The sequence below is a fragment of the Panicum hallii genome, chromosome 4, assembly GCF_002211085.1.
Source record: "Panicum hallii strain FIL2 chromosome 4, PHallii_v3.1, whole genome shotgun sequence".
In the NCBI taxonomy this organism is placed as follows: Eukaryota; Viridiplantae; Streptophyta; class Magnoliopsida; order Poales; family Poaceae; genus Panicum; species Panicum hallii.
Genome location: NC_038045.1, coordinates 19,777,899 through 19,794,875, shown reverse-complemented (window position 1 = coordinate 19,794,875; position 16,977 = coordinate 19,777,899). Strand labels below are relative to the sequence as shown.

Genomic DNA, 16,977 nt, shown 5'->3' with positions numbered 1-16,977 from the left:
CGGAATCTCGGCCGCCACTCGCCGGAGCTACTGCTCCCGTGGGCAGACCGCCACCGCCCTTCCCCACTCCACCCAAGGCCCTCTACAGGTAGCCCTTGGCCCCCTGGAACTTCATCTTCCCTTGCCCCTCGCCGCCGACCACGGGGATCACCGGATTTCGGCCGGAGCTAAGCTCTCCCCGACGGCCATGGTAGCATGGACTCGATTGTATGGATTCAAATTTTTCTAAGGGCCTAAACGCAAGATTTCAGTCCTTTTTCATGGATTTAAAACCTGACCTTTGGAAAATCATAGGAATGTGTAGAAAAATCAGAAAAATACCAAACTTGTTGGGTTAGGATCCTTGTGATGAATTCTACAACTTTTGTTTCATAATCATGCTATGAAAATGTATAGTTTGTGCTGTATTTTAAATACAAGAAAAGGGATGCTTTAATTAAATCTTGTGATCCATAGCCTTGCGGCTGTTGAGTTTTGGAGCATGTGTTGCATATGGCTTGAGTAGCCTTGTGTAAATTTTTGAGGCTTGGATCAGCCCTCTAGCTAGAATGTTATGCTACCTTTGTTGTATGTTAATAAAATCTTCACAAGTTAATTTCAAAAGCATCTGTTCATATTTATGGATGAAATTTCCACCATAACTTGATGTTTATAAGTATGATCCATCATAAAAATTTGAGAATCAGAAACCTGATATAACTTGAGTTATAAGTTTCAAGCTTACATGCAAAGGTAATTCATAAATAATAATTATTATGCATGAAAAATTATGTAACTTTTCTGGAATACTAATCTTGAGTAGTTTATGATTTCCTTATATTTTGAACCCTAGTTTTAGTGTAAAACTCCAGTTATAATTGCATCTTGAAATTTCAATTTTGATCTTGTTTAATTTTGTGGCTTAGTTCCTTTTAGATTAAAATTCCAATAAAACTGCAGTAAATATATCTAATACAAATCTATGCTCAGTAATTTTTGTAGCCACTGTTTTGAAATATCTTGCTCTGTAAAAATTCTTCCAAGTTAAACATATTGTTTAATTAAGTGATTTGTTCTGATTTATCTATTGCACAAAATACTTAAAAAAATTAGGGTAATATTATCTCAATTAAACCCACTTAGGTTAATTTAGTTTATATTCCTAATTTAGAGTTTGTCTAATTAATCAAAATAAGCCATAATTAAGTAAAACCTAGGGGTGTTTATAATAATTAGTTGAAATAAGCGTAGTACAAAGTGTAATTAGTTACCTGCTTAAAATAACCAAACATGCTACCTAATGAAGTTAGTATAGATGTTTAGGGTAACCCACCCTGTTGCTTAACGTAACTAGTTAGTTTGGTTGATACTCAATAAATGACTGCCCAGTACAGGGTAGTTAGGTTGTTTGTTGAAATGTAAGGTTCTCTTGTTTGGATTGCAACTTTATTGTGAAATAACATAAAAGAAGGTGCATTCCTTAACTTATAACTTTGCATAACATGTAGACTCGACTGCTCTCGCCGACGGTGACTACAAGCTCATTTTGGGACAAGGAGAGGAATCAACTAAAGAACCCGGGAACGCCGTCAAAGGTTTAACTGAAGCTCCGAACCAAAGTTCGGACAACTTTGACCCTACTGCCCCCAATCCTACGCAAGAAGGCAAGCCCCGGACATAACCCCTACTTTATTTACACTGCAAACTATACTATTTATATATATCTTTATGCATTAAGTTCTTAGGAGTTGTTTGGAAACCTTAGTTGCATAATTCCAGTAACCGATGTGTTGAACACTAGAACTTGAGTCCGAATAGCTGCTCTACTTATAGGACCGGTAAAAGTCGGGTGATTCCCTGTCACTCACGCGATATAGGAACTGTATTGTTTACATTACTGTTATCACTATAAGGGTGACGGACGGGAATTATGTGGAGTATCATATTGAGATGATACCCCGTCTGTGTTGTTGAACTGGATAAGGCCGCAGTGTGTGGTAGCGGTGGTTAAGCATTTGAAAGTACTAGCCACATGCCATGAATTATGGTAAGCGGTAAGCCTAGTAACCAATCGGTCCGAGGAGTAGACATACCCCCCACCACATGTATTTGGTTCTTTTGGTTACTTGGTTCGACGTGTAGGAATACGTGTTGCTGGGCAACCAGGAGTACGGGTTTTGTAGTCGCGCTACAGACGTACCTCCTGCACTTTGGAAGTGCGTATAGTCCTGCAGTCGCTTGTGGTGGATCTGATCCACGAGTCGGAATGAAAGGCAAACGGTTGCTTCGGAACGACCCTTTGGTGTTCCAAGCGTGTGTGTTAGGTTTACCCTTGCAAGGTTTTTAAATTCGATTCAGGAATCGTCCGTTTCTCGCGGAGATTGAGACTGCTTAATCCCTTTGCCACATAGAGTAACAAGAGCAACTATGAGATTGTCAAAGATGATGATTTGATTAAAGATACTACCATGTTTGAGTAGATATAGGTGCTTACCTAGAATGGTTAATCAACTAGAATCCTGAAAACTAAAAGTTGAAATTAAGAATCTACTCTTTGTTGCTTTTCAGCTGAAAACTCTAACCAAAACCTGAAAAGCCTGCATAAGTCTAGGTACATGGCTAAGTATACCATGAGCGGGTAAGTCTTGCTGAGTATTAGCATACTCAATCTTGCTTTGTAACTATTTCCTTCAGGTAATCTCATTGATGAACCATCTTTCATTACACCGTGGCCCTACCCCTTGCCTGATGGTTGGTCTGTGGAATGGGATCCGTCCCCGGCCAATACAGATTCCGCCGAATGATATCATGCCAGGGCTAGTATGATATTTGTAATAACGACGTGTACAATGTCTATGCTTTCAAACTCCGCTGCGTTGACATAAAATTTAAACTGTTTTGTAATAATCTCCCTTCACTAGGAACTAATGATGCTTTGTATACTTTTGTAATAAACCTGCCTGTGATGTAAAGTGTAATGGCATTTATATCTCTGGACTCACCTTCGTGTGAGGTACCTTGTTTGATCCTGCTTTCGGTGGTTTATCGGGATGTTACCCGACAGGCCAAGGGATTATACCGTTTGAAGCACGAGGTAGCCCTCAAGAGAGGACTCGCATACTTGAGCCGGTGTAATTCAAATTGGTTCTGCCACAACAGTCAGTGCTTCGGAGCCTTCTGGAATTCTTTGTCAGATGGAGGCTAGACCCACGGATGGTATTCGCATGGTGTCTGAATTCCCGGATGTCTTTCCGGATGATTTGCCAGGTATGCCGCCTGATCGCGACATTGAGTTTTCTATTGATCTCTTGCTTGGCACAGCTCCTATTGCTAAGCGGCCCTATCGTATGGCACCCGTTGAACATGAGGAAGTTAAGAAGACTGTCGATGACTTGCTAGCCAAGGGCTATATCCGTCGTAGTTTCTCTCCTTGGGCTTTTCCTGTATTGCTTGTAGAGAAGAAGGATGGCGCGAAGAGAATGTGCGTCGATTATCGGGATCTAAATGCAGTCACTATCAAGAACAAACATCCATTGCCTCGTATTGAGGATCTCTTTGATCAGCTTCAGGGTGCTTGTGTATTCTTGAAGATTGATCTGCGTTCGGGTTATCACCAGTTGAAGATTCGTCTTGAGGATATCCACAAGACGGCATTCACCTGCAAGTATGGGCTATACGAGTATACGGTCATGTCCTTTGGCTTGACCAATGCTCCGGCTTTCTTCATGCATCTGATGAACAAGGTTTTCATAGATTATCTGGACACCTTTGTGGTGATATTCATTGATGATATCCTGATATATTCCAAGTTAGAAGTAGAGCATGAGAAGCATCTAAGGCTTGTGTTGCAGAGACTCAGAGAGCACAAGCTGTATGCCAAGCTCAGCAAGTGCGAATTCTAGATTGACAAGGTTCCATTCCTCGGTCATGTCATCTCCAAGGGAGGTATTGCTGTGGACCCCGGAAAGGTGAAGGATGTGCTTGACTGGGCGGTACCGCAGATAGTGAAGGAAGTCCGCTCTTTTCTGGGCTTAGCAGGATATTATCGGAGGTTCATTGAGAATTTCTCCAAGATTGCGAAGCCTTTGACTTCCTTGCTAGAGAAGGGTGTGGACTTCTCTTGGACTGATGAGCGCCAGAAGGCCTTCAAGGAGCTGAAGAAGAGGTTGACTATGGCACCAGTCCTTACTCTGCCAGACCAGAGCAAGAGGTTCACAGTGTATTGTGATGCTTCGAGGGATGGTCTTGGTTGCGTCCTGATGCAGGAAGGTAGAGTGATAGCTTATGCCTCGCGACAGTTGCATCGGCATGAGCTAAATTATCCCACACATGATCTAGAGTTAGCCGCAGTTGTGCATGCTCTGAAGATATGGAGGCATTACTTGTTTGGGCAAAGGTGTGATATTTACACCGATCACAAGAGCCTCAAGTACATTTTCACTCAGCATGAGCTGAACATGCGGCAGAGAAGATGGCTAGAGTTGGTCAAGGATTATGACCTGGAGATTCACTATCATCCGGGCAAGGCCAATGTTGTAGCGGATGCTCTGAGCAGGAAGAGCTATGTTAACATGACCGTGGCTTTTCAGATGCCTCAGGAGTTATGCGAGAAATTTGAGCAGTTGAGTCTGGGTTTCTTGCATCACACCTCGAGTGCATCATTCGAGGCAGAACCCACTCTAGAAGTAGAGATCAGGCAGCATCAGAAAGAAGATGAGAAGCTGCAGGAGATCCGTGAACTGCTCAAGGTTGGCAAGGCACCTCATTTCAGAGAAGATGAACAGGGTACCTTGTGGTACAAGGGTCAGATATGTGTGCCAGATGTAGCGGATCTCAGGAAGCTGATCTTGAGCGAGGCTCATGATACGGCGTATTCCATTCATCCAGGCAGCACAAAGATGTATTATGATCTCAAGGAACGATTCTTGTGGTATGGAATGAAGCGTTCCGTTGCGGAGTACGTGGCTATCTGTGACACTTATCAGCGTGTCAAGGTAGAGCATCAGAGACCAGCGGGTCTGTTGCAACCGTTGAAGATTCCAGAGTGGAAATGGGAAGAGATCACTATGGATTTCATTGTGGGATTGCCTCGTACCCAGAAAGGGTACAACTCCATATGGGAAGAGATCACTTCATTCCAATGAACACTACTTACTCCGGTGCTAGACTCGCAGAGTTGTACATCTCCAGGATTGTCTGTCTACATGGTGTTCCGAAGAACATCATATCATACCGAGGATCTCAGTTCACTTCACGGTTCTGGGAGCAGTTGCATGATTCGCTGGATACGAAGCTACGCTTCAGTACCGCTTATCATCCTCAGACAGATGGGCAAACAGAGAGAACCAACCAAGTGTTGGAGGATGTGCTTCGAGCCTGCGCTATTCAGTATGGTACCAGCTAGGATAAATGCCTGCCGTATGCAGAGTTTTCGTACAACAATAGCTATCAGGCCAGTCTGAAGAAATCTCCTTTCGAGGCCCTGTATGGTCGGAAGTGCAGAACTCCGCTGTATTGGGATCAGATTGGCGAGAGGCAGGTGTTTGGTCCGGAAATCATTGAAGAGGCAGAACAATTGGTACAGCAGGTGCGCGAGAACCTGAGGGTCGCACAGACTCGTCAGAAGAGCTACGCGGATGTTCGTCGTCGAGATTTGACCTTTGCAGTGGGTGATCATGTGTATCTGAAGGTCTCGCCGATGAGGGAAATTCGCAGGTTTAATGCGAGAGGGAAGCTAGCCCCTCGATACGTTGGTCCGTTCAAGGTGTTGGAATGGAAGGGTGAGGTAGCATACCGCTTGGAGTTGCCTCCCAACCTCTCAGGAGTGCATGATGTGTTCCACGTGTCTCAGCTGAAGAAGTGCTTAAGGGTGCCCGAAGAACAAGCCCCGTTGGAAGGGTTGGAAGTACAGGAGGATCTGACCTACACCGAGCATCCAGTGAAGATTCTGAAGATGTCTGAGAGAGTTACTAGGAACAAGAAGATCAAGATGTGCCGTGTTCAGTGGAGTCATCACACCGAGGAGGAGGCTACCTGGGAGTGAGAGGATGAGTTGAGGAAGACATACCCCAATCTCTTTGCTAGCTAGTCTATCTGAATCTCGGGACGAGATTCCTGTAAGGGGGGTAGGTTTGTAACACCATAAGGTAAAATTTCGAGATTTATAATGAATGTAATTGGGCTCCAAAAATTTTCTAAGGATTTATTTTACCTAGCTTGCATTTATTTATAATTTGATTCACAAAGGATTAAAATTTATTTTGGCTCAACATGTTTGTGCATTCATGCTGGTGCATAAGTTTTATTTGGTTGAGTGCATAGGAGTTGAATTCAAAATTTAGTTGAATTCCAATAGATTTGAGTTGCTTTGAAAAGAAAGGGAAGGAAACAGGAAAGTAGGTCAGTCATTCCTTCTTTTCTCAGTCATTTCCGTTCTTTTCTCAGTCATTCCCGTGCTTTTCTCAGTCATTTCCGCAGCTCTCTCTCTTCTGGTAGTCCGGTCCCACCTGTCGGTGACCATCTCCTTCCTTCCCTTCTTCTTCCCCACGCCGGCTCCCTCTGTTCCGCCCCGCCGTGCCGTCGCTGCCCGTGGCCCCGCTCCGCCCTCAGTACGCTCGCTCGAGGCCCACTGACCAGGCTCGCCGGCGCCCTCACCTTCTAGAAGCTGAGCCCCAAAGCCCGGGAGTTCGCAAATCCGTTGCGCGATCCGCTTTCACCGCAGGGTCCGCAGCACGCACGCCTAGGGCATCCCCGCCGCCTCTTAAGCTACCAGGCCACCTCTCCTGTGACTTCCCGAAACCGCGACCGCAACCCTAGCCACGCCCAGCTCGCTCTCGCCGTTGAACTTCGCCACGACCGCCATTGCCGGTGAGCTCGGCCGCTACCAAAATTGATCGCCGCCGGCGTGTTTCCGTACTCCCTAACTCCCGTGTTACCTTCACAGCACCACCCCGAGTCGATCCACGGTGACCAGAAGCACGGAGGCCCCTACATCGTCTTCCTCCGCGAGCGCCGCCCGCCCTTGCCGCTCGGCCCTCGCCGCCGACCACCCTGCGCTGTTTCACCGGCCAGTTCGAGCCCTCGGTGAGCAACAGCACGTTCCCCTGGTCCTTTTGCGCTAGATGTCGTGGACCTTAGCCCATTTCCGTAGCCGGAACGCCGCACGCCGGCGAGCTCCACCGCGCAAATCCGCTTCCGCCACCGCGCGCGCAATCCCGAACAACCCCGAGGCCCACAAGTGCCTTAGGTGGATCACGCGTGTCACGCTGATCGCGACAGACCCAAGCCCCGTTTGATTTGACCCCCAGAGCATTGATTTCGCCCAGCTCCGGTGGCACGCCGCCGCGGAAACCGATCTCCGGCGACCCCCCCGCCGCCGGCCGCGTTATGTCAGATCAGACCGGACCGATCCAGATCGGACCTGTTCGGACCCCCGCCGTGCAGATCGGACTATCCAAACTAGATCAGGTCCGAACCGTTCGATCCAGATCCGACGGCCTAGATTAGAAGATACCCCTTCAGCCATGGCAGTTTTGTTAAAGAGCCCCTGGGTTTTCCCGAAATCAGCCCGCAGTCCACCTCCGTTCAAAGATAATTCCAGTTAAGCCCCTATTTTTGCACCAAAACCCTTGAACTTTCCAGAAATAGGATCCGCTATCCCTAGATGCGTGGTTTTGCAGTCTAAAACCGAAGTTTATGGGTTAATTTCGTTTTAGTCCTCAGTTTTTGCGCAGAACCCCTTGGGAACTTCTGTTTTCTTACAGAAAAACTTCTGAACCTTGTTTTAGCTCTAGTTTTCGCGTCTTAGCTCCGTTTTAGGTGGTTTTCACGCTCACGCGATCGTTGTAACGCGTAGAACAGTTCTACCATGGTTTTGTGTGCTGTTTTTATGTAATGTTGTACTATTTCTTATATTTTGTTTTTTTCATGAATGTGTATGTGCTGGACCATGTTTTGGCGTTGCGATCGTGAGTAGACGCTGAGCCTTTGGACGAGTACCAGGAGCCCCTTTCTGCAGAGCAGTTTGAGTAGCAGCAGGAGAACTTTGAGGAAGGCAAGTATAACATGAACATCCTATCACTTTTAAATACAATTCCATACTGCATTTTAATACTGTATGCCTATAAGGATTTCCTAGCCACTGTTATCCTTTATATATATACCTTGGGTTGCATTTTGGTTAGTTGTGCTAGGTGCTGCACTCTCACACATCTCGGTTCTTTTAAATTAAATTTGATTAATGGATCTATGCAACTTGATCCTGAGAGTGGCCCTCTCTGCTGTGTGCTTGAGCGGCTCACGTCTCTTAAAATATGTTTTTGTTAGAAACATGGTTTAGGGGGCCAGCACGGTGCTTAGTGCTTGGTTGGCTACTCTCTATAAGGACCGGTTCATAGAGCGACAACCTGGGACAACCGCGCAACCACAAGACTGGAATGGGACGGTCTTGACTTACTAATTAGGTCATTTTGGTTCGGGAGTAACTTACCTGTGTGGGGAAGAGGGGTGGTAAGCTTCAATGGTCCCTGCTCCTCTGGCTTGGTCTGTGCTGTGTGCTTGTACCCCCGGAGGTGGGCCCCATCATCGCTGATCCAGAATCCTTAGCGGTTACACCTTACCAACGTGATCCTTTGTAACGGTCTCGTAGTGTGCTTGCTAGCCATCTCACCTAAGGAAGTGTGATGAACAACTAGCGTAGCTCACGACTTGTGGGTAAAGTTGTGCAACCTCTCGAGAGTGTAAAACTGATATATCAGCTGTGCTCACAGTCATGAGCGGCCCAGATCCTCCGTCTGATTAGTTGGGTTATCTTGGTGGTTTGGATGGTTCTCAGTAGTTCTTAATTAATATTGATTAATTTCTTATGCAATTCGGGTTTATGGTAATTCATCCACTTGTAGTAATTAGCTTTAATAAAATTTTGCCAAGTCTAAAAGCTAATGCAGTTGAGTCAGCTAACCTTAGAGCCTCATAGTTTGTGTTATACTTGTTGAGTACGAGTTTGTACTCACACTTGCCTCTCCACTCTTCTGTTCTCTTGGATATCTTCGACTGCTGCTCAGTACCCGGCGACGTGGAGAACTACGTCAGTGGCTTCGATGACTTCTAGGCGTTTGTCTCCCAGTCGATGTCCCTGTGGTGCCCAGCTCTACGTGTATCTCTTTTTCGCTTCCGCACTCCTTGAACTGATTCTTGATTCAGTTGTAATAAAGACATTCATTTGTAATTTATACGCTTTTATTTCGAGATACTTGTTGTGATATCTTGATGATTTTGTTGTATATATGCGTGACTTGATCCTGGCGCATATATGATTGTTCGATTTATGTTCTTATAAATCGGGTGTGACACCCGATGAGTCCGCCGCCGCCCGCCACCATTTACCCTCGCTGCCGACGTCCAGCGCTGCCACCCCGAGCCATCAGCCGCTCCCAGCCGTCCGATCCAGATCCGACGGTCTAGATCAAGACCAAGGTCACATAACCCGATACCAGTCAACCTTAGGATCTTATGCACTTTCGCCCTTGAGTTATATTGAAATCAACCCACAGTCCACTGCAGTTCAAAATTATTTACGAGTAGATCCTTTTTCTACTGTTTAAGCCCCTATCTTTTTATAGAATAGAACCCGCCATCCTTAGTCCCTCTATTTTTTTAATTAAACCCTAGGTTTAAGGGTTTTTTTATGTTTTAGCTCTTGGTTTCTTTGTTGAGAGCCCTTCTAGTTTCAAATTTTTGACGAATAAGCTCCTGGAATCATGTTTTAGCCATAACTTCTCTGTTTTAACTCCGTTTTCATCGATTCTCGTACTCACGCAACCCTTGCGATGTACACAGTAGCTTTATAATGTTGTTTTGCTCTGTTTATATTGTTTGGTGTACTATTTCTTATTTATTGTACTTGTTTATTTGTATGTACTTTTGTGTTGCGATAGACAGTGCGCAGTTCGAGGGTCCGCAAGTGCAAGGCTTTGAAGACGTTCCTGAGCAGCAGCAGTACTTTAACGAAGGCAAGTGGTCCTAATAACTTTCTAAATACACATATTTACTTTATATGCATGCATGTGTCTATAATATGATGGTTCCCAAACTAAGGATGTGCCTAGTTTCTTTTGAATTTCCTTGATTAAACCTGGGTTGTTATATTTATATTGTAGCTATGCTAGTTGCTTTTACTTAGACTTTAGTTGGATAAACTGAAAATCATGCTACATTGGTTTTATTTATGTTCTGGAATACATTTATTGATACTGACTTCAAGATCATTGCATTAATTGGAACATGGAGAACCACCCAGGAAAATAGTGCAACCACAATACTACATGGCTCTGGTCTTGGCTAATTAATTATAAATTTTAGCTTATGATAATCTCACCGAAAGGGCAAGAGGGGTTGCATCATCGGGGTATAGCTCGGTCCTCTTGAGGCTTTATGATATGTGGTCCTTGGCTAAGGCACTTCCTCATTAGGGAGGGTTATGACCGCTTCGACTTAAAACCTTAGCGGATTGGCATAAGTTAGGGAATCTTTGTAAAGGCCTCGTAGTGAATCACTGCCACTCATCTCGGAAGTGTTTAAGGGCCTTGCAAACCCAGGCATCAAGGGAAACACGAGTTGCGGGTAAAGTGTACAACCTCTGCAGAGTGAAAACTGATATATCAGCCATGCTCACAGTTAAGAGCGGGTTGGAACCTCACATGATAATTGAACTTAAAGACGATCTAAATTGAGGTTCTTTATTTATTGTTGTTATCTTATCTCTTTTATTTATTTAAGGGTTGGTATATACTTACATTTAGTTAATGCTTGCTAAATAAAACTTGGTCAACTAAAAATGCTTATCATAGTCAAACCATGTTAGCTTTTCCTTGATTTTGGCCTTGCATGTCATATAATTTAGTCCACTTGCTGAGTACCAACCATAAGTGTACTCATGCTTGCTTTATTAAAACCAATGCTGCTTAGAACAAGATAATTGTCTGAAGTTCCCTGAAGATCTTGAGGAGTTCTAGGCGTATGTCTCCTAGTCATCTGCTTGTGAAGTTGAAGTCTGCTGCTAGTTATAAATGTTTATTTATTCACTTAAGATTAAGACTTTCAGTCATGTAATAAAGTACTATAACACTCTATTTTGTTATGATATTGTTTCGGGTACACACTTGTATCGTCTATCATATATGTGGAACTTGATCCTGGCACATATATGAGATGCATTCGGTTCCTTTCCAAAACCGGGTGTGACATGACCTGTCACATCAGTTTGCTGTAGTGGTGCTCCCCCCTACTCCTCTCGTGAAGGTTTCCCTTCTTTTAAGGAGGAGCCATGCGTTACGCGGCAAAACTAGCTCGTCGGACAGGAGGGTACCTGAGTGGCTATAAATTGAGGCCTGTAGAGCCTCGTTTTGAACTCGTCCCAACCTGAGTTGTGAGCGAGCCCTGCCTCGAGTAATGGAGTTTCTTTTAGCCTATGTGCGTCCGCCTGATGGAGTCGGTGGTTCCTTCAGCATCCGGTGCTAGAAGAATGCTTACAAGCGGCAAGGGATAGCACGCGGGCGACACCGTCCACTCGGGCTTTTCGCAAGCTCGATCCTCCAAGCGTTCTGCTCGGGTGATCGGGCTAAGCGGATGCATAGGAAGGGCACCGTCTCTGTCGGGCAAGTAGCACAGCTTCCCTACGCGCCTCGGGCGACAATGGGGGAGGCGTCAGCTCCCGGTGGAGGATGTGTCAATGCTTCCACCGGCCGGATACGGGTACCAGGAGGAACTCCTCGACCTTTCCTAGCACGGTGCATGCTCGTGGATACTGCCTAGCCCCCGAGTGGGTTCGGCTTCCCCGTGTGCCTCAGCCTCAGTTCGCACCATTGGAAGGCTCGTCCTTCCCTGGCAGCTGAGGCTGGGAAAGAGCTCCTCACTGTCGTCTAAAATGGTGAAGGAGTTTGGCCAGTGGCGGCGGCGCATGGACAACTTGCCGTTATCCCCTGCTAGGTTGTCCTCGAGGAAGGGGGTGCAAGAAGAAGGCTAGCGAGGAAGATGTTCCTGCCAAGCTTCCCGCACTTGTAGCAGCCCTCTCCGAGGTTCCAGCATTACCATCCTTGTGGTGATAATAGATTTTTGTACTTTGCAACGTCCATGGGCTGACTGTACTTTGTAACACTCATTTGCCAGGAATAAAATATGTTTATTCTGGAGCATTTTGTATTTGCTGCGCCTAACCGGGAGTCTGGTCAGGGGCTGGCGTTTTGCCATTCTTCTCGAGTGGGAAACGTGGTACCCCGACCCTCAGCAGTCCTCTTTTATTGGAAACATATTCTCAAAAAAAGGTTGCATCACAAGATTCCATAATAGTATCAACATGCATATCAGGTATCTCAGATTTAACTACTAAAAATCTATAGTCAATGCTCCACTGAGCATAACGTAGAGAGACGCAATCCACTATCTTTGGTCCCAACTTGCGTTTCTTCGGAATAGGTACATTGACTTTCGCCAAGCACCCCCATGTGCACAAATAACAAAATGATGGTTTTCTCTCAATCCACACCTCATATGGTATTTGATCTTTATTCTTGTTTGGAACTCTATTCAGGACATGATATGAAGTCAACAGAGCCTCCCCCACTATGCCGTAGATAAACCAGCAGTGTCTAACATGGTATTAACCAAGTCAGTCAGGGTGCGGTTTTTCCTCTCAGCAACCCCGTTTGATTCAGGTGAATAGGAAGGCGTACTATCATGAATAACACCATGTTCCTCACAGAATTCATCAAATATTTTGGAGAAATATAGCATGTTCCTCACAGAATTCATCAAATAGGAAGGCGTACTATCATGAATAACACCATGTTCCTCACAGAATTCACCATGATCAGACATTGGACGTTTGATCTTTCTCTCTAGTTGATTTTCAACTTCGGCTTTATAGATTTTTAAAGTAATCTAACGCTTCATCCTTAGTTTGCAACAAATAAATATAGCAAAATCTAGTCGCATCGTCAATCAACGTCATGAAATATTTTTGTCCACCTTTTGTCAACGCACCATTCATCTCGCAAATATCAGAATGTAGGAGTTCTAGAGGTGCCAAGTTCCTCTCCTGGGCCGACTTGTGAGGTTTTCGAGGTTGTTTCGATTGCACACAGCTATGGCACTTAGAACCTTTGACAATGGTGAAATTCAAAATGAAACATATACTGAAAAGCAGAGACATTAAACCAAAATTAACATGACATAAACGAGAATGCCAAACACCCGCATCATCATTAACTCCACCACAAGTATGGTTCACTGACTTATTACAAAATTCTGCAAGGGAAAAGCAGAACAAGCCTCCGCTATCATAGTCTTTACCCATGAATTGTCCATGCTTAGACACTACTAATTTATTTTACTCTAAAACTACCCTAAAACCATCCCTACACAGAAGGGAGCCGCTCACGAGATTCTTGTTGATAGAAGGGACATGATGCACGTTCTTCAGCTGATCTTTCCCGAAGTAAACTTCAGATCTACCGTGCCAACACCATGAACAGAAGCATGTGACCCATTCCCCATTAGGATGGAAGAACCCCGAGCGAGCTAGTAAGAAGAGAACATAGAGATGCCAGCAAACACATGAACATTAGCACCCGTATCAATCCACCAACTAGTAGAGTGAAATACTAAAAAAAATAGTAGGTAAATTACCATACCTGTCTCCAGTGTTGCTCGCAATCACCGTGTTGACAGTCTTGGATCCAGATCTATTGCTAGCCTTCTCCTTGTGATCTGCATGGTTTGTGCAGTCCCTCGCAAAGTGTCACCCATCACCACACATGAAGCAAGCTCCTTTAGCGTAGTCTTCTTCTTCTTGAAGGTAGCAGTCTTGACAGGCTTGGTGACAGCCTTCCCTTTGTTCTTGTTGTGTGGGTGGTTCTTCTGCACCATGTTGGTGCTGGAGTGACCCTCACCTCCTTTTTCAGAAATATCCTTAGCCCGAGCTCCTCAATATCAAGACATGCTATCAGGTTTTCAACTGATATTTCATGTCTTTTATGCTTTAGAGCAGTGGCGAAGTTCCTCAATGAGGAAGGCAACTTTGCAATCATGCACCCAGCCACAAACTTGTCAGGTAAAGGACACTTTAGGAGTTCAAGTTCCTTCACAAGGATTTGTATCTTATGAGCCTACTCTACCACAGAACTGTTATTCACCATCCTGAAGTCATCAAAGCTCTCCATGGTGTACAATTCACTGCCCGCATCAGTTGCATCATACTTTGCAACCAATGCATCCCACAGCTCTTTCGCATCTGTTATGTGCATGTACACATCAACCAGATGATCAATAAGGACACTGATAATGCAGCCCACAAAGAGATTGTTGGCATCCGTGAACTTCTTCCTCTCCTCAGGAGAATGTTCACCTACTGGTATGCCAAGCCTCGCTTCCCATGCATGCATTACAGTAACCTAGAGATGGATCTTAACTTGCCATCTCTTAATGTGCACACCAGAAAACTTTTCTAGCCTCAGGGCATCAGCAAATCTAGCCATTGTAAAATCAACAGATTGACTATAATATGGTTTTTGGATTATTGAGAATATAGGCAGATGCAATATTAAATTCCATATGAAATAAATCATGATAAACACAGAAACTAGCATGCATAAATCTAACATACTAGACAGCATAAACAGCATAGTCAGGAACTCAGGATACATGCTTAAGAAATAGATCAGATCATAGAACATGTACTGAGCCTTGGTTGCAGGGTTGACGACGACGAACCATCGCTGCTAGAGACGATGAAGGCGGTTGGCTCGTGAGGCGACGGAGTTGGGTGGAAGACGCGTCGTGGTGAAGATCTTGAGCAGTCGCTCAAAAGCGCTCCCAAAAACCTTATTCGCCCTCTCCCTATGCAGGATCCCAAAGGCGAAGAGTTTCGGAAACCTGCTCTCCTGTTCACCGGTGCACGCCGGTGCTCGGGATGGAGAAGGCTACGGTGGCGACACAACAGCGAGAAGAGGCAAAAACCCTAGGTTTTTGTGTATCTTTGGTGGAGGCCAATGAGTCATATATATATATATATAGGGAAGTCAAACCGACCTCACGTCGTGATCGGGATCTAAACCAATTAGATTTAGGATTTAGACTTTCATATCTCGCAGACTTAGGAACCAAGTCATAAAAAAATAAAACTGCAAAAGGAAGCCGCGCCCCCATAAGGCGAGGGGCCGGATTTCGGTGGACCATTCACGCAGGTGCTGCGCGCCCGTGCCTGTTCTTGTGCCCGGTGAGGCGAAATGTGGCGTGCTCGTGTGTGTGGTGTTTCTCTTCCCTCCCCCATCACATAACTTAGAGGAGTGGAAAGAATTTACATATTTATGTTGGTCATCCCCCTCCTCCACTAGCAAGGTGGTGGGACTAAATTTGAACCATTTCCTCTTGCACGCATGGGCCTTTGAGATTTATTAGAATTTGTGAATTTGTTAATGAGCCAATTCTACTAAAATTACAGCAATTTGTGCTGGCAGAGTTCCTGGCGGATACTCAAACCCGCAGTATAATGCCAATTAGACCGTCAGAAAAAACTACTAGTGAGGTAGTATGTCCGTGCTAATTTGTCCTAAGCGCTTGGCGATAATCTGCTTCGATCTTTTCTTCATCTTGACGCCGTCGCCACGAAGCACGAGCGTGCTTGATGACCAGAGACCGTGCCAACACCAGCGGAACGATGGCGCGTGCACACGCGTATAGTAGAAGCGCGGGAGCCGGTACACGCACGAAGGCAGCCGGTGAAGCGGCTGTAGTCTCGGTCCTCCTCGACGACGCCACGCCCTTCGTCAAGAGCGAGAAGGACGCCGAGCCCAACGACTCGCTTTGCGGCTTCGACATCATCGACGAGATCAAGTCCCACCTCGAGCACTCCTGCCCGGCCACCGTCTCCTGCGCCGACATCCTCGCTCTGGCCTCCCGGGACGCCGTCGCCCTGCTCGAGGGACCGACGTGGAACGTGCAGCTCGGCCACAAGGACTCGCGCGGCGCCGACAGGGATACCACCGAGAATGACCTCCCCAGCCCGCACGAGAACGTGACCAGCCTCATCATCAAGTTCGCGGAGTACAGCCTCGAGGCCCGCGACATGACCGCGCTCTCGGGCACGCACACCATCGACACGGCGCGGTGCCTCCACTACAAGGACCGCGTCTACGGAAACGACGGGGAGGGCAGCGCTGACATTGACCCCTCGTTCACGGAGCTTCGCCGGCGGACGTGCCAGGCCGGTGACGATGCGACGCCATTCGACGAGCAGACGCCGATGAGGTTCGACAACGCCTACTACAAGGACCTGGTTGTGCGGCGCGGCCTCCTCACCTCCGACCAGGCGCTCTACGGCTGCGGTGGGCCGCTGGACCATCTGCTGGAGATGTACAGCAAGGATTCCGAGGCGTTCGCCAAGGACTTCGCTAGGGCTGTGGTGAAGATGGGGGGCATACCCCCTCCACCAGGGATGCCCGTGGAAGTGAGGCTCAAGTGCTCGATGGTGTACTATTGATGAACTGATCGGATATGCAAGCCAGTCATAGCTATACAATTCAATCTGTACAAAATAAATTCTAACCCATTCTATTTGTTCCTTTCTTTGTTTGTGAATAACACTTCTTTATATGGTCATTTGTTTCGGAGGACATATAGCTACATGTGTCCTATGATTTTTTATTTTGAGAAAATATGTAGAATTTATAAGCACATGATGAGAAGATTCATGCTGCTTCCATGTTGGCATAGTATTTGGTCTGTCATTTCCAGACCCAAATAAAGAATATACTTACACATCTATCACATGATTTTCACCTAAACATGATTTATTTCCAGCACAGAATTATTTTCATTTTTAGTCCAGCAGATTAAGATTAACCATGCATCAATAGATGTCATCATGATCTTCATCAGATCATGCATCATGTAGATATAAAGCTGTTGTGGCCGGAAAATATGGCAAAGTCACCAGGGAAGCAT

At 45.8% G+C, this 16,977-nt stretch overlaps 1 protein-coding gene across 1 annotated transcript; it reads left to right on the top strand.

The window, feature by feature from the left end:
- Window positions 1-15,691: 15,691 nt before the first annotated feature.
- On the top strand, window positions 15,692-16,513 carry LOC112890385 (lignin-forming anionic peroxidase-like). Its single transcript, XM_025957287.1, has one exon. The coding sequence runs from the start codon at window positions 15,692-15,694 to the stop codon at window positions 16,511-16,513; it is 822 nt and encodes a 273-aa protein (XP_025813072.1).
- Window positions 16,514-16,977: the final 464 nt, after the last annotated feature.

Excerpts from the sequence above, each read along its gene's own strand:
- LOC112890385 (XM_025957287.1), top strand. The coding sequence starts at position 15,692 with ATGGCGCGTGCACACGCGTATAGTAGAAGCGCGGGAGCCGGTACACGC.